We start from the raw sequence: 17,970 nt of genomic DNA on the forward strand, positions 1-17,970 counted from the left end.
TCCATTCTGGTTCCCATTAGCCAGATGTGGCTGATTATATCTAAATTAATTAAAGTGAAATACAAATTAAAATGCACTTCTTCAGTTCCACTAGGCCTCATTTAAAGTGCTCAATAATAGTACGTGTGACCAGTGGCTGCCATTTTGAACAGCGCAGATATATACAGGACATCTGCATTGTCACGAAAAGTCAGCGGACAGTGCTGTCTTCATCTGTCCCTGGTGCCTGTGCTGTTCACAAGCCTGTTCGTGTTGAAGCTGTTTTCATCTCAAAATAATGGCGTTCTCCATGAATTGAATGCAGAGTCAGCTGCCAGATGACCAAAGGCCAGGGCCTTTGGGTGCCTTGACCACAGGGTCCTCCAGGGCCCCTTCTCACCCCATCTATATCCTACAGGCTACAAAAGAAGCATGGGGTCTGCCTGTGAGGAACTGACAGCCTAGATGGAGTCTGGGAGCAGGAGGGCCACTGGGAGCTGAGGGAGGCAGAGATCTGCTGGGCCTCTAAGAGGGCAGCGGGGCAGGGCCATGCGCTGGCCTGGCACTTAACGAGAAGACAGCCCCAGAAGGCAGCTCCCTGTCCTCATTTAGTTGCAGCTCAGTCCCCCCAGGGCACCCTCGACTCTTCAAGGCTGATGTTACCCTGCTTTCTCTGCCTCTTTCAGGGGGTGCTATCCGACCTCACCAAAGTGACCCGGATGCATGGAATTGACCCGGTGGTGCTGGTGCTGATGGTGGGCGTGGTGATGTTCACCCTGGGCTTTGCTGGCTGCGTGGGGGCCCTGCGGGAGAACATCTGTCTGCTCAACTTTGTGAGTGGCCCGGAGTGGGGGTGGGAGGAAGTATGGTGGGGGAGGTAGGAGTGCAGGCTCTGTAGGACAGGCTTAGCCTTATACCTGCTGGAGTGGGTGGGGCGAGGTAGCCACTCTTACAAGCCTGCCCCAGGATCCGGCAGTGAGGGGAGGAGGCAGCCCTCTGTTCCCTGCTGCCCCCTGAAAAAGGTAAGGTTCCAGGAGACACTCAGATGAAGTAGGCCCTCAGCCGGGGAAAAGTTGGGCCCCTCTGGTTTTCAGCTCCTAGTGGGCAGGGTCACCTGCCCCTCCCTCACCTTTTATCTGCCCCCTGCAGTTCCAGCTATTTGTCTGCTGGTCACCTTTGCCCTTCCTGGCTAAGATCAGAAGATGTCAATAATGTTAGGAAATCTTTTGCCTTCTCCAGTGGGTATGAATCTGTTGGATGTACAGTGCAGAATCCTCGATTTCCTGGCAGAACTTTGAGTTACTAAGAGTTAGTTTTATATTTAGATACACATTTATTTTGAAATGCGTTCAGCTAAAATTAAATAGCACCTGGTGGGGGAAACACATAATCATATTTTGCAATATATTATTTGTTGAATTTATTAGACCAAGCCTTTTATTCTGGGCTTAAATTAAAAAGCAAAACACACTTTTTTTTTCCCCATGCTTTTCATTTTTGTTTGGTTATCTTGCTTCTCTGTGAATGGAGATTACATTCTGGGAGGCCTTGTACGTATGTATGTTTGTGTGTGTGTGTGTGTCTTATTTTGAGATACTGCTGGCTATAGCATAAATGCTTAGTGTGCGGTGTGGCCAGTGCTAGTGGCTGTGATAACACGAGCTCCGCAGGCCGGAACCCCGCCTTGACGGAGGGGTGTGGACCTGTGGCTGCAGTGGCTTTGACAGAACTCCACCCCCGTGGTGCCTCTGCTCTGCAGACCTTTTAACGCAGTTGACTATTGTATGCACACAGAGTAGGTACTGATAACATTAGCAACTCCAGAGTTGTCAAGAGCCCTGCCAGGGGACTCAGATGTCCTGCATCTCAGGCATGTGACCTGAGTGAACCTCGGTTTCCTTATCCCTAAAGTAGGAGTGACAGATTTCTAGCAAGTGCGATGGCTGTAGGTGTGAGGAGAGAGGTCAGATAGGATGTCTGGGGCACAGTCCCTACACTAAAGGAGCTGGCAGCCTGGTAGGCCAGGATAGCCATTCATTCCTATTGTGGGGTTTCCTTGTTGGAGGGGTGCTCCTTCATAGGAGATGGCTGGCCCATTGTCTTGGAGCTTGCTTGTCCTTTCACTCATCTGACTCTTACCAATAGTGCAGCAATGTGAGCAGGGATGAGGTGAAACCAGGGTACCCAGCCCATCACGTGGGATTCCTCAGCTCCAGCGCAGGTCTCTTGGCTGCCAAGCCCGTGCTCTTAGTGGGAGGCAGAGGTTCTGGGTCAGGTGGGGGTGTGGTCTGGCTGGGAGGCTGAGGTGCGGTGACACCCACTCCCTGCTTGTCCCCCCTGCAGTTCTGCAGCACCATCGTGCTCATCTTTTTCCTGGAGTTGGCCGTGGCCGTGCTGGCCTTCCTGTTCCAGGACTGGGTGAGGGACCGGTTCCGGGAGTTCTTTGAGAGCAACATCAGATCCTACCGGGATGACATTGACCTGCAGAACCTCATTGACTCCCTTCAGAAAGCCGTAAGTACCACGCCCGCCTTCTCCCTGATAGAGCTTGGTTGTCCTGGCTTCAGTCTGTGTGCGCGGCTGGGGGCCCAGGCTGGTGAGGAACATTGGACCCTCCTTCCTCAGCTCTGCCCTCAGCAGGGAGGCCAGGGTGGTGCCACCCCTGCCTCTGAACAGATTAGCTTTGTCCACTCCTGTGTGCTGATGGGCCAGGCTTGCTCAGGGTACTGTCCCCCAAGTGCTTCAGGCAGGCAGTCTAGCTTCACTCGTGACCACCCCCACTCCCTCGGGCCTGGACCTCTCCAGCCCTGACCACGCAGACAGCCACAGTCCCTTGGGCCCTGTGGGCACTGAGGGGCAGAGCTAGGCACATGACTCCCTGTCTGAGGCTATTCCTGTCCCTTTCCTTCCCGGGACCTTTTCCCCTTCCTGTTTGAGAGGACAGAGCCGCCTGGAGCAAACTTCTTTAGACCGAGAGGAATGTAACCTCCCTGGAATATGTCCCCGGAGGTTAGTCTAAGCAGTCCCAGGCGGTGACCTTTTCTCGTCTGACCTCCATCCCCGTTGTGTGTGGCTGCACCTGGAGGCTGGGACCACAGCTGTCCCCCATCCCTTACCTCCCTTCCCCCGGGAGAAACCCACTCCCCACCATGCTGGCCTGTGCAAGGCTGCTGTTTGATCTCTGCTCTACCAGAAAACCTGCTGCTGCTGCTGAGTCACTTCAGTCATGTCCGACTCTGTGCGACCCCATAGATGGCAGCCCACCAGCCTCCCCCGTCCCTGGGATTCTCCAGACAAGAAGACTGGAGTGGGTTGCCATTTCCTTCTCCAATGCAGGAAAGTGGAAAGTGAAAGTGAAGTGGTTCAATCGTGTCCAACTCTTAGCAACCCCATGGACTGCAGCCTACCAGGCTCCTCAGCCCATGGGATTTTCCAGGCAGGAGTACTGGAGTGGGGTGCCATTGCCTTCTCCAGCCAAAAAGCCTAGCTTCCTCAAAAACTTTTTATAGGGAACCTTTTGGTTCTGAGAAGAAAATAGAGAGCATTAAAAATAACTTTGATCTGTTCTCCTTATTAACCAGAACTTGTTTGCCCCGTGTTTCACGTATCCTGAGATCGATCCAGCAAAACCCATTTATGTGATCAGAGATCCTTCCTGTGTTGTTGGTAGAGACCCGCGTGCGTCTGTGAGAGTCGGCACCCCACCCCCTCCTGACAGCACTGCCTGAGGCGCCTTTTCCTTTTCTATTCAAGGCTCCTCGATTCCACATAGCCTGGGGCTTGCTGGTATCAAGGATCCAGGTCTCTGCCCTGGCCTTAAAGACACTGTAGTTTCCTCCACTGCCTTCCTCTCCTCATGGTGAAATATTGGGTATTCGTTAGAGCACCTGGAACCCTGGAGGGTGGTTGCGGGAGAGAGGCGGGCTTTTACCTCAGAAATGAAAGTAAAGCAGAAATCCTGGTTGTGGGCTTGTAATTAGGGCTGTAACTGTGTCAGCTCTAAGGACAAGTGCAAAAACAACATCTGGTTGGGACACTGCTGATGTCACAAAGCTGCTCTCAGTGCACTTGGTTTTATGAGTTTTTAGACAAAGGGAGGTTTTCTTTGCTGCTTCACCAGATAGGGAGTGCTTGTGGGAAGGGAGGACGAGACCCTGGGTCAGGGGCAAAGCTTCGATTGCATTACCATTCACCCTAGTTGTAACTCTTTCCTTGGGAGTACGTGTTCAGCAGCTGTTTTCTGTAGAGACACAAAAGGTGACTGGGGTCAGCTTGGCCTTTTCTTGTGGAGGAAGGCACACTGACCATGGGAGGTGTTCTCTTGCCAGGTGATAAGAGGACCATATACGAAGGAGAACGAGAAGCCTGCTCTGGGCTGGTTAGGGGGCAGTTGGGGAAGTTCCAGGGTGAGGAGGGAGTAGAGCTGAGGCCAGGGCGCTGCCCGGGGTGTTGGGCCCAGACAGGGCCTGGACGCAGTTCCCTTCCTTAGGACCACCAGGGTCACCTTGGTCACGTCCCTGTGATGGCAGGTCCGTTGGGTGGGCCTTGATTTCTCTGCGTGATACATAGAGGCACACCAAATCCCTCGTCCCTCAGACAGACACCACCCTGTGCTTGGAGCTCTGATGGTCCCTGGCGTTGTGATTGCAGAACCAGTGCTGTGGGGCGTATGGCCCTGAAGACTGGGACCTCAATGTCTACTTCAACTGCAGTGGCGCCAGCTACAGCCGTGAGAAATGTGGGGTGCCCTTCTCCTGCTGCGTGCCTGACCCCGCGGTAAGTCGGCTCACCTGTGGACAGTCCCTCTGGAGTGGAGTGAGCAGTTCCTGCTTCCTTGAGGGCTCTGGCCACTTCTCTCCTGCGGACTCACTGAGCGCCTGGCTCCCCTTCCACTTGCCTGGGGCTCGTGCAGCTCTGAAATCCTATATGTAGAAATTCCAGGAACGTTTTCACACGGCCCACCCTGGCTCTAGTGGGTTGGGTGAAGCAGGAGAAAAACAGTGTTACCCCTGCCGGGAGGGGCTCTCACTCAGAGAGCCTGAACAAGATGCTATGAGTGTAATGAACCCAGGTGTCCCTTTCTCTGGAGAAAATGCCCAGTCCTCAGAAGCCTGGGACGATGGGGTACATCGCCATCTGGGGTGACGCAGAATTTTTACTGTTCTTTCTTCTTCACTGGTTTTCCTCTCCGGTCTGCAGACTAACATCCTTGAGTTCCAGAAACTGAGCTCTTGGGTGACCTTTTTTTTTTCTTTTGGTTACACTGTGTGGCTTATGGAATCTTAGTTCCCCAACCAGGAATTGAACCTGGGACCTGGCACTGAAAGCTCCAAATCCTAACCAGTGGACTGCCTAGGGAGGTTCCTCGGGTTCCCTTGAAGGAACACTCAGTGTTTGCCTGAAGAGGGTCTGAGCCGAGAGGACAGTTACACTGTACTGTCAGTGTGGTCACACTGTTGGTGCTGGGCCACAGGCCCTGGGCAGGTTCCTCAGATCAACAGAGGCTGCAGAGCACAGCTCCACGGTGACTGTGAATTCTTCAGCAAGGGTAGGTTTTCCCCTCTTGCACAGGGATCGGCAGACTGCAACCCCTGTGCCACAGCCGGCCTGCTGTTGGTTTTTGCCTCACCTGTGAGTCAAGAATGGTTTCAGACATTTTTAAGTGAACATAAATCAAAACAAGAATAATTTGTGACACATGAAAATCATGCAAAATTCAAATTTCATTGTCTATAAATAAAGTTTTATTGAAATACAGCCATGCCCATTCATTTATATATTGTCAATGGCTGTGTTCATGCTCCAACAGCAGAGTTAAAAAGCAGCTACGTAGACGGGTCAGAAATATTTACCGTCTAGTCCTTCATGCAGAAAGTTTTCTGACCCTGTCCTAGCATGAAAGGTTAGCTGGCAGTGTGCTGGAAGGGTGTGTGCTGTAATGGAGTTGGTGCTCATGTTTGGTTGTGACTTTTCTAGAGCTTTCTACCACTAGCTTCTCAAGAGTACAAAAATGATGAATTTTTCTGTTTTTTCTAACAGCAAAAAGTTGTGAACACACAGTGTGGCTATGACGTCAGGACTCAGGTGAGAGCCCCCATATTGCATATGAATTTTGAATTCTTTAGGTCTATTCCCCAGGGTCTGACTCCCTGATTTAGCACAAGTGCAAATTGGATGGGAAACCCAGGGGAGACTTAAGGAGCCAGAGGTGCCACCTAAGCTGGGAACCAGGCAAGCTTGGAACCAGCACACACATGTTCATGCACACATCCTCCCGAGAACAATGATGCCTGTGATTTCAAACTCTGTGAACTACAATCCCAAAATCTAGCAGTTGCTACATGAGTGGAAAGAGGTCAGGTGGAAGTTTGGGAGAACAAAGGCTATATGTTGGAGAAGAGGCTCCTTGGAATCCTAGGAGGTATCTGTTATCTAGGGGTCCAGGATGGAGCTGCAGGAGCATATGGCTTGGTCCAGCTGCCGAGTGGAGACAGTGGTGGCAGGGCAGGAGTGGGGCTCAGCCCTCTAAGGGCTTCTTCAGGCTCCACTCGGATGTGAAGAGGTGAGGCCTCACCCAGTCCTTGCTCTGATGGCCTCTGCTGCTGTGAATGACAGCTGGTCTGAAAGAGAGGGATCTCAGGGAACCTGCAGACACCCCTCCTATTGGTCGTGGACACTGGGGACGTGACCTTCCTGTTTGGGAAACCTCAGCTCCCTCTGCAGTGAGCTCCCCTTGACAGGGATGGGCCCGTGTCAGCATCAGCCTCTCCAGTTAATGAATTTTGTCACCATTTGTATTAGTCACTAGGGCTGCCATAACAAAGCGCTCGGGCTGTGGGGAACAGAGGTTTATTTTCTCACAGTTCTGGAGGTTAAAAGTCTGGGATCAAGGCGCCAGTAGGGTTGGTCCCTTCTGAATCCTCTCTCCTTGGTTCAGATGATATCTTCTCCTCCCTGTGTCCTCAAATGGGCTTCTCTCTCTATGTCCTAACCTCTTCTTAGGGGACCCCAGTCATACTGGATTAGGGCCCACTCCAGTGACCTCATTTGAATGTATTTACTTCTTTTTTACAAGCCTGTCTCCAAGTACAGACACACTCTGAGGTCTTGGGGGTTAGGACTTCAACATACAAATTTTAGGGGGACATAATTCAGCTCCTAACACCGCTAACAAATGAATGTTCTGTCAGTGTTTCATGAGTGATGCTGATAGGGGAGGGGGGCCGGAGCTGGTTGCTGTGTGGGGACATAGGAACCGGCTGTGGCCCATCCCTTTGTGCTTCCTGAGCTTCCACTTGGGGTCAGGATTAGAAAGAGCCGGCCGGCTTGTGTCTGCTTATGCAGGCTCTGCTTCCTGGAACCGGTCTCCCATGGGCTAGGGGACACGACCTGAGAAGCTCCTTCCCTTCCCTCTGCTGACTCAGAAGACGCTGAACCCTCTTCTCCCAGTTTCTCTCTTTGAGGCACATCTTTCCCCCGCACCTCCCAGCCTGCTCCGCTTTCTCCAGATACGGGCTGTGGAGTGTGTTGATCTTGAAATCTGTGGAGACCCTCACAGAAAAGGTTAAAGATCACAGTGAGGGAGCCTTTACTTAGGCAGACTGTCCAGGGAGGGGCAGAGGCCAAGGCCAGCTGATGTACTTCTGGAGAGTTCTGTCTGTCCATCTGTCCTCGGCACCTCCCTCTCAGATCCCTCATTCCCCACCAACCTTTGCCCTGCCCTTGGCGGGAGCCCACTAGAAAACCAACGTGGGACAGCCTGCGTGTCACAGGCTCAGGGCAGTGTCGTGTCTCCCTGCAGCTGAAGAGCAAATGGGATGAGTCCATCTTCACGAAAGGCTGCATCCAGGCGCTGGAGAGCTGGCTCCCGCGGAACATCTACATCGTGGCTGGCGTCTTCATCGCCATCTCCCTGCTGCAGGTCTGTTCCCACTGCCCGTGTGGCTTCCTCCCCGCTTATAACCACACCTGTCCCCTTGAGTCAGATTTCACACGGGGAAAGACGCTAGTGGCTGGGGGTCCCCGAGGCCAGGGGTGAGCAGGCTGGCTAGTGTCTGCCAGGAGAAGAACTAGCTAGGGAAAGTCGAGAATTCAGTGAATCAGAGAAACCAGGGGTTTTTCAGTACTACCCAGGGCTTGGAGGAGAAGCCAGCAGCCTTGTGAGCAACTTCTGAAGCAACTGAGGCTGCTGCTCTGTGGAAAAACACACCGTTTAGAAAATGTACAGCTCTGACCTTTCCTGGAAGGAGGGTCACTGACGTGGACTCGGGGTCACCAGCTGTCCATGCCCTTTTCCCTCCTTTGCTCCGTGGCTGGTTGATCTCAGAGGAAAGCCGAGAGACAGACGCAACGGGAAAAGGAAACAAAAAAACTTACTTGCAAAGCAGGCAAGAACTCAGACTTAAGAAGGAGTGGCTCATCAAATACCAACCACAACAAGAACTTAAAACTGGGGAAAAAGCCAATTTCCTCAGGTCACCGAGTTCACATTAGTCTGTTCTTGGTAGAAAAACATCATTCTTCCCACACGGTTATCCCAGCCACTGAGGTCAGAGTGTAGCTTCAGACATCAGCACAGGCCAGGGCGTATTTATTGTAGAATCCAGGTTTATGGGAAATGTTCAAGATTTGTTATTTTGGGAATCAGAACCAGTCACTGACCCTGTCATTTCCAGTTTCACCCAGCACACAAAGCGTGTTGTGGTTTGCGGTCTGGGACATGCAGGGTCATGTTGCAGGCAGGCCAGAGCATCCCTTGTGCTTCTGTGGTGCTGCAGTTTGCCCCTTCCAGGCTCTTGGGACATGGCAAAGCAGACCCCAGGCTCCTCTGTCTTAACTGTGGGTTGGTCTCCTTTGGTGTGTGCCCGGTTGCTGCTTTCTGTCCTCAGTCTCTGCGGGCAGGTGTGGGGGTGATGGGCAGTGTGGGGTACCCTCTCCAGCATGCCCTCTGGGCCCCGATGCTGATGGCCGCTGCCTCTGCTGCCCTTTGTTTCCAGATATTTGGCATCTTCCTGGCGAGGACCCTGATCTCAGACATTGAGGCGGTGAAGGCAGGCCACCACTTCTGAGGAGCCAGAGGCAGGCAAGCGGAGCTGAGCCACACCGTGGAGGCAGCAGCCCTTCTCCAGCATTAGCGTCATGTCCACAGGGAGAGAAGCAGAAGCACCTGGCCAGAGCCGGCACCCCGCCTTCGGCATCCGCGTGATGTCACCTCTGTTTCTGCTTGCCGGTGCTGAAGACTGAGGGGCCCCCTGTAACCCACAGAGACTTGTGACTGACACCCCCACGGGGGTCCGCCCAGAGTCAGAGGCTCCGTCTTTAAGTGGGGGAAGTGACTGAGGGACCGACTGCTCTGGTGGCTGCACCCTGGCCTCCATCGCACATGTGGTTGGTGCTGGCCTCAGGGGCAGCCCCATCTTCTGTGGACCTCCGAGTGCCAGCGGGGCCTGCGGTGTCTGCACACATTGGGGGTGTGGGCGGGGATCCTCAGCCACATCCAAGTGAAGTAAGCCTGAGCCAGCACGTGGCTGGTGCCACGGGAGTGCCTCGTCCCCTGTCCCCTCCAGCCCCCCAGGACGGGAACTGCTCCAGCCTAACAGCATTATGCCCTGATGGCACGGGGGGCGGGGGGGGGGGGTGGGGGTGGCGGTGGGCGTGGCTTTCCTCTTGAGCGTCAGCTCTCCTTTTCCTAAAGTGTGTAAATAGTTTATTTATAGGGGTAAGAATGTTCTCACACCACGTCTTCATTTCCTCTGGCATTCTCCTCTCAACAGCCTTACGCGGTGTCTGGGACTGACGCCATCCCTTTCAGTTCCCTTGAGTGTCTCTCAAACCAACTCCATCAGCTTCTCCTTATCATCCCTCATCACCTAGCTGCACTCACACACTCCCCCTTTGTCTACGTGCCCCTGACACGCATACCGTCACTCCCCTCCCCACTTGGCCTCACTGTCTTCTGGTCTTGGTGCTACTGAAACTGTTACCCGGAACTTGAATCCTGACCCTTGTCTACCGCAAAGCCAGGGAACCCTAGCCAGAGACAGCCAGCCGGAGACCTTTGGCCAGGGCTCCTCTCCAGGCTGCATGCAAAGGGCCGGCTGGCCGGCCTGGCATTTTTTTGCCTCTCCTTGGACAGAGAAGCCCTGTAGCCAGCCCCTGGGCTGAGCCATGGACCCCAGCCTGCAGCTGGGTAGAGGCTCATATATTTCGTTGAAGACTTTCGTGGTGACCCTCCAACCCCTGAAGGGGATATCTGTGGTCATTGTGTCCACCCTTCGTGTCAGGGTTTATTGGGGGCCTGCTTTTGGAAATGAAGTCTGTCTGATGTCCTGAATAACTTCCCGGGGGAAGCTGGGATGTCTGTGCCGCTTTGGCTGGGCTACACTCTAACGCCTCTCTGGATCTTGTCCTGCCAGTTCTGTCCTCCTCGTTCAGGAATGAGCGCTACCTTCACTCACTCGCCGAAGTGTACATGCCGCTGTTTGTTGATGACGTTGGTTTTGTTGTTTTTTACAGTTTTCTCTGTAGACTAGAGGAAGAAGAATGCTTGTGTTTTTAGGAAGTGTGATGCTTTTCTTTGACTGCCAAACTCTTTTATGGAATATATCTTTATATTAATGCTGTTGCTTTGATTGTTTTTGTTTGGGGTCATAGCAAGATGGCATTAAGCACCTCAGTGGTAAACTTGGTTGCCAAGGGAACCAGTGGGATTGGGTGTGAGTAAGCACCACAGGAAGGTAGCCGGTTGACACAATCTGAAATAAATTTCATCAGGTGATTTTTTTTTTTTTTTTTAGATTCCATGTGCCACTTTCAGTGATTGGAGGTTACGATACAGCAAGCTGGCTTGCTCAGCTGTAAACACAGGGACTTTGACTCTGTAGGCCCAGAGGCAATGTTATTTTAGGTCATAAGCATACAGCCCCAGGTGGTAAGGTCCAAGCAAAAGAGCCTGGGAACACTGGGCTGGAATCTGAGACTGTGTGAGCTGTGTGCCCCAGACCTGCTGGCCCACGTGTGGAGAGGGTTAGCGGCTGTGCCCGCCTCGCCAGTATGTCTGATCCAGCCCGCCCTGGGGGAGTCAGTGTCCGCAGGCTCTCCCTGCTGGTGTGTGTGCACCGCAGCTGCTCCTCGACAGCTCTGCCGTTCCGTCTATTCAGGTGGACCTGGTGACCCCTTGTAAATATCTTTACAGGTCCCAGCCCAGTTCAGGGTGAAGTCTACCTACCTGTGACTTTTTAGAGTTGGGTTTGTTTCTTATTTTACAGAACTTGCTGACCACTTTCAGCCATCTCTTCTGACTCTGAGTTGTGCTGAGGGTAGAAGAGAAATGCAGGCTAAGGAGTGCTGACATGGCATCTCCAACGCTCTGGACTCTCCACAGAGCCACAGTGCAGCCTCCTGGTCATGCCCTGCCCAGTCTCCCCTGAGCCCCCAGCCACTCCCTGTCCTCTCAGACCACATAGGCCAGCCTGTGCCTCTGCACGTCCCCTCCTGCCCCACCTCCCCCCCACCCCATACACTCTTGCTTGAAAGTTTCAGGGTCTTTGCTTATCCTTCCTGTGACTCTCCTGTCCACCTCCTCCTCCTGGAACTGCCATGCTATTATTTTTCCCAGTTGGTCTCCTTCTTGTCCCATCCCACATACCCACCTCCCAGAAAGCTTGCCTACCCAGCTCTGTGCTGCCCTGCTCCAGCTTTCCTTCCCAGGAAGCTGCTTGTCTGGCACTGTCCACCTCCCGCCACTACCCACTGCTTTTCTCACTCGCCTGGAAGCCGCTTAGCCCAGTCACCAGACTCAGTGCCTCTCTCTTGTTCCCTGTGGCTCCTGAAGCCCCGGACCACCCCATCCTCAAAGTCCTCTGCTTCTGCCGCCCAAGCTCCCAGGTGCCTGGCCCCCTCATGCCCACCCTTGTCCCGCCTCTCGCTGCACCTATTGCACGCACCAGTCTCCTTGGGCTCCTTTGACCCCAGGGCAGGGCTGCGGGTGGGGCAGGAAAGCCGTCTGTGCTGGTGCTGGGCTGGACTAGGTTTCCCCACATGAATAACAAGAAAAATGAATGGATCCAGAACTTCCTGGAACAAAGGAAGTACTCAGAGTACCTAACAGTTAAAAGCTGATTCAGTCCCCAGATCAGCTCTGGAGGAACCATTTTTGTGTCCAAAACACAAGAAAGGTAAGTTACCAGTGGAGATTTGGAAGAGGTGGATTGAAACTCTGGGAGCCTTGCCCCTGAAGGAGATTTGGTGCCTGTGACCCTTGCTTCTGAACCACTGATTGGTGCCTGCTGAGGAAAACCAGCACCAAGGGCAAGGCTGTGAGAAGGATCACTTCCTGAGGAGGATCCAGTTACTGAGCTCTGTGGCAGGTTGACAACCATCCGGAGAAAGTCAGTGAAGATCCCTAGCTCTGTACCTGGATCTGGGTGCCTGGTTGAGTTTGGGGGGCCTTTGGGAGAGCATGACATCATCCCAAAGGACCTCTGTCCCACCCTGGGCTAGAGGCCCTGGTTTTGAGCCGCAGGCTCACTCCCTTTCATGACCAGAGCTGCCGTCTGGGCAGCTTACTTACCTTCATGAGCAGCAGCCTCACTCCCCTCCATGACCAGAGCAAGCCTAGTGGGCAGTGAGAAATCAGGCATAGCTTTCTCTCCCAGAGATACTACTTGGGCAGTAATGGGCATGGCTGGGAGTGTAGGCCACTGCAATCTCAGGGACACGGGGGGAGAGAGCTCCTCAGAACAGGAGGCTGGGTCAGAGCCAGCGGAGGAGGGAGTGAGTCTCGGCAGTGGGGACCACCCAATTGCCTCTTGGCCGGCAAGCTCAGAGTGTGGACTGCAAAAAAGGGGGAGGAGATATTGCAGTGGTCCCAGGACATCCTTCTGCCCAGGTGTCCGGAGCTCAGCCAGGTCACCTCTGGGTCCAGTGCCCTCAGCTGTCTGGGTGAGTGGAGTGGCTGTGGCTGACCTTGGGTGGGTGTTTTCTAGCTCCAGGCTCATCCACAGGGTTTGTAGGCTGTCTGCCCCCAAACTGTGGTAACCTGTCCCCAGGGACCCACCTTGGTACAGGCCCTGGCATGTGCTCGCCTCCCATCCAAGAGGATGCTGCCCAGCCTTCCAGGGCAGACTGGGCCTCCTACAGCACCATTCTCCTTCATCTGGGCGCTCTCTCCAGAGATGCAGAGAACTGTACACTTTTAGCTCCTGTAAACTCAGCAAGACCTGGTTTATCCTCCTCAAACCCAGGTCTCCTGCATTGCAGGCAGATTCTTTCCAATCTGAGCCACCAGGGAAACCCAAGTGTTAGTCGCTCAATTCTGTCTGACTCTTTGCGGCCCTATGGATTGTAGCCCACCAGGATCCTCTGTCTGTGGGATTCTCCAGGCAAGAATACTGGAGTGGGTAGCCATTTTCTTCTCCAGGGCATCTTCCCAAACCAGGGATCAAACCCAGGTCTCCTGCATTGCAGGTGGATTCTTTAACATCTGAGCCACCAGGGAAGCCCTCAAAGACTACAGTAAAGATATATTCATTCTCAGAATGCTTTTAGGGTCTCCAGGGCACCTCAGGACAAGCCGACATGGGCACTATAATACGGCGACTGTGATACAACTTTGGGATTCAAATGGATACTGTTCTGGTGAACTTGCCAGTTTTAGAGATTCCAGCTTTGGAGAAGGAGGAAGTCTGCCTCACAAAGGTCTGGGAGAGTTCTCTCTTCCTCAGTTTTCTTGCCATGCTCTGCATTTTGTATGTCAGCAGTGGCTTCAAAAGCATGGTTTAATAACTACCAAATTAAATTACCACCTAAGACTCTATCACCTCAAGTGACTTTTAAACTAATCTTTCTCTCTTTTTTCAGTATAAGTTGAGACAGTCCACGCACAGAGTATAAAGTAACAAGTACGTGTTCTGTTCCCCAGTGACATCCACCACAAAGTACCCTCCTCGGAAATGTGCATGCATATTCAAGTATCTTTTCCACACAAACGAGAATTGTGTTTTGCAATTAACTACTTAACTATATCTCAGAAATATTTCTCCGCGGCCAAATACCCATCCACAATGCATTATCACAGTCCACTGAAGGACTGCCATGAGTGAATGAACCTAGTTTTAGAATGGGGATTGTGTTCACAGTCACAGGTAAAAGAAAACCCAGTTCAAACTGACCGAAACAATGAAGGGAGGTTTTTGGCTCCTGAACCTGGAAAGTCCAGAGGTGGGGTGAGTTTCAGGGTTTGATCTGAGTGACTCAGTGATGTCAGCACTGAGGATCTGGTTTCCTTTCCTGTCTGCTCCACCTGTCAAGGTGTTCTCATCACCCAAGGCAGAGGGAGGGAAGACCCCACCACGAACCACCTGGAGCCGCTGAAGAGGACGGCATGGTGGTAAAGCCATTGAGGGGATCCCCTCCAGCAGCCCTCTGTGTGGGTTCATCCCACTGAAATGCCGTGGTGGGGGAACCAGACTCCTGTAGAGGAGACGGACATGGGAAAGACTGCCAATCACCCCTATTACACTCCTGTGGATGAACATTTTGGTTACAGGGTGTTTTGTTCTTACAAGGGCTATTAAGAACCCCACTATATTTTACTATTAGAATTACTTCCAAGAAGGTTTTTGTAAGGAAAACATTTTAAAGAAATTCTCCAGGGAGGTGGGCTGCCATCATAATGAGCGGCTACTCAGGGCCGGAGTGTTCCTGTGCTGCCAGGCTGTTGAGTGGTAAGGGTGGCCTGAGCACCTGGGATGTACGGGCTAGTTCTGGGGTGAGGGGTGGTGGGCAGGGGATGGGTGACGTGTCCTCCAGGAGCCTGTGGCCTGCGACAGCACAGCTTCCACAGGGAGGCTGAGCAAGGTGGCCCTGCAATCCACCTTTGCCTTCGGAGACAGCTGGTCCTGTGAGAAAGGAGTGGTTTGAATGGCATCCTTGTGTACAAATGAGGACATGGAGATCCAGGGCCACCCTGAGGTTGCCAGGGAGGGAGCTGCAGAGCCCGGCAGACAAGCCTGCAATGGGGCTTTGGGGTCCAGATGGCTCACTGCTGACTGCTGGGTCGACCCCCTCCTGGAGAAGGGCAGATCACCTGATGGGCTCAGCCTATTGGTTTGGCCACTTCCCCAGACAGGTAGGTATGTGCCAGAGGCAAAACTAGACAGTGAACCCAGGGTAGGTGGGGAAGCGGGGGCGGTCTTGGCTCTGTGAGGGTGTATTCCTGCGGAGACTGAGTGGGGTTGCCATTGATCCTTTGCAGTACCAGGCTCTCTGCTCTAGATTAAGGCTTGTGCAGGAGCTCAGGCTTGAAAACAAACACCCCAAGCAAATACCTCACTGCCTCAGTTTCTTCATTTCTCAGGTGGAAATAATTTGAGGTCTTGATTTCACAAGGTTTCTGGGAGAATCTGATGAGTTTGTGTAGAGGAGAGACAGCAAGGTAAACTTGAAAGGTGCTATCAGCTGCCCAGCCACCTACTGCTCACTAGCCTGTAGCCTTTGGGAAGTTATTTAACCACTTTGGGTGTTTTTTGTGAAACACACCTCCAACATGAGGTTGTTTCAAGGTTTAAATGAGATGAGGTGGCTCATCTAAGCATTTTAACATAGGTTTAGATGGATTACTTAGTAGGCACCCCTCACAACTACTGCTAATGCAATTATTGAATTCTATCTAACTACCAGTCCCCACCAGGCTCAGCTGCCTGGGTTATGGGAAACACAGCTCAAGCTCCCAGCCAGAGCTGGGATCCAGCTTTGCAGCTCCCTCCCTGGCAACCTCAGGGCGGCCCTGGATCTCCAGCGCACAGGAAAGACTTGTTCCTTTTAGGAACAAGGCTTAGGTCTGTTGGGGGCTCAGCGGGTATTTGAGGTTCAGGGTCTGTTTGCTTTCTACGTCATGGTGGTGGGGAGGCAGAAGACGGGTTTCTTCTTGCCGGGAGTGTGGATCCTGCCAGAAACCAACACAGCCTGAGACGTAGCTCCTGAAGCCCCCAGAGGAAGCAGTGTTCCTCTCCGGCCAAGGGGGCCAGCAGAGGGCCACAGCCTGCCTTCAAGAGCTCCTGAAGGGATGATCTGGGGGAGACTGGGGAAGGAACCTGGGTTAAAGGAGCTTGGACGAGAAAGAAGAACCTGAATAGATGCTCTGAAACTAGCAGGATGACGTGTTTGGATGGGATGGGAAGGCTCCTATGGTTGGAGACCATATTTGGTTCCATTCCAGGCAGGGAGAACAGAGATGAGAGGAGTGCTGGGACCCACCCTAGGCCTCAGAGTGAGGGGCTGAGTCCAGCGGAGGGGCCTGGAGCCAAGGCCAGGAGGTGGTCCGTGCACCTCCCACCTTGACAAGCGAGTGTGTCCAACCCTGATGCAGGATGGCTGCAGCAGGACTGGAGGCACTCGTGTGTGTGTGTGAGAGACGCATGCAGTCCTGGAGGCATGTGTGTAAGACATGTGCATGCAGTCCTGGAGGCATGTGTGTGTACGTGTGTAAGACACGCATGCAGTCCTGGAGGCATGTGTGTGTGTGTGAGACATGCATGCAGTCCTGGAGGCATGTGTGTGTGTGTGTGAGACACGCATGCAGTCCTGGAGGCATGTGCGTGTATGTGTGTAAGACATGTGCATGCAGTCCTGGAGGCATGTGTGTGTGTGTGTGTGAGACACGCATGCAGTCCTGGAGGCATGTGCGTGTATGTGTGTAAGACATGTGCATGCAGTTCTGGAGGCACACATGCATGTGGGTGTATATACGTGTGTGTGCGCACGCATGCACTACAGGTGCTGGAAGTCCTGCTGTACTAGCCCAGGTCCCCAGGAGGAAATCTTCATTTCCAAGACCTTTCGGATTTTATTTATAGCCCTAAGGTCAGGAGGGCAGCTGGTTAACAGTGTCTTAAGACTGTTCTAAGGCACATGAGCCCAGCAGTCTCACCTTCGGGCTCCACCTCGTGGCGGCACCTTCTTCTGGGTCACATCATCCCCTCTCTCCTAGCCCTCACCGCCGAGCCATTTCAGCCTTACTGTGCCTTTGCAGGGAGCCCGGGGTTGCAAGTTTTGTTTGTAGGTGATTTTGGGGGTCCAAGCAGTCATTATCAGCTGGGGCTGGGAGGAGGGCTGTGTTTTCTTTTTAGTTTTAGATCTGTTCTTGCTTTGTTCTACTTTTAAAAGTCAGCACAGCTATGATCATACATGTGGAGAACTGACCTCTGGGAGGGACTGAGCACCCTGTTGCTAGAGGTAGGCAAACCCAGGCTGGACACCTCCTGTTGGGGGTGATATGGATGGGGCTGCCGGGGAGGTTTGCACTGCATGGTAACTCTTCTCATCCCTGAGAGGCTCTCTTTCCTGTGTATTTTGTCAGATTATTTTTCAAAAATGCGGCATCACTCATCTACATGTTAAGCACATGCGAAAGATTTAACTCATTAATTAAACAATGGATCTGGCAAGATTAACAAGCAGTTCAAAGGAGAAATTGCAGTGGACTATAAATCTAAAAAGAGTAAAGCAAATGTTGAGACTGGCTTTTTTTCAGGGCGAAAGGGTCAATGGTCATTCCCCTTTCCTGAAGGATCATGCAAATATACTATATGCATGTCCATAGACAAGAAGTATTTTGCATTAACTACAACTTAAAGAGTTGTAAAACAGCTCAAAGGCAATGACATTTGAGAATCAGGATCAGATAACTGAAGGCTGTTCTCTAAACCATGCAGAGTTTTCCACCCACAATCTCTTGCTTATTCCAAATTTCCTTCCACTTCTTGTTACTCTGGCAGAGCTCACTTTTAAAAAAAATAGGACCCATTCAGGGAGTCCAAAGGAGCCAACTTCTCACTGTGAAGTGGAGCCGGGGGATGAGGGTGTCTCCCAGGTGCCCTTGGTCAGGGTCAGCCACTATCAGAGGGGTCCTAAGGGCACTGGCTGCCTTCTCAGTGGGGACTGGATGGCTCAGGTCTGCTGCCCAGAGAGCCCACTGTCAGCAAAGCCGCT

The 17,970-nt window shown here is 52.7% G+C and overlaps 1 protein-coding gene across 1 annotated transcript in view; it reads left to right on the top strand.

Moving 5' to 3' along the window:
* Window positions 1-10,596, top strand: part of TSPAN14 (tetraspanin 14) — a 57,726-nt gene extending 47,130 nt beyond the window's left edge. Inside the window, exons 4-9 of the mRNA XM_061405503.1 lie at window positions 666-812; window positions 2,323-2,493; window positions 4,630-4,755; window positions 6,019-6,063; window positions 7,781-7,900; window positions 8,976-10,596. Of these exons, the coding sequence (XP_061261487.1) occupies window positions 666-812; window positions 2,323-2,493; window positions 4,630-4,755; window positions 6,019-6,063; window positions 7,781-7,900; window positions 8,976-9,047 (681 nt within the window). The 3' untranslated portion in view covers window positions 9,048-10,596. The remainder of the gene's footprint in view (window positions 1-665; window positions 813-2,322; window positions 2,494-4,629; window positions 4,756-6,018; window positions 6,064-7,780; window positions 7,901-8,975) is intronic.
* Window positions 10,597-17,970: the final 7,374 nt, after the last annotated feature.

This window comes from Bos javanicus, chromosome 28 (assembly GCF_032452875.1).
Source record: "Bos javanicus breed banteng chromosome 28, ARS-OSU_banteng_1.0, whole genome shotgun sequence".
In the NCBI taxonomy this organism is placed as follows: Eukaryota; Metazoa; Chordata; class Mammalia; order Artiodactyla; family Bovidae; genus Bos; species Bos javanicus.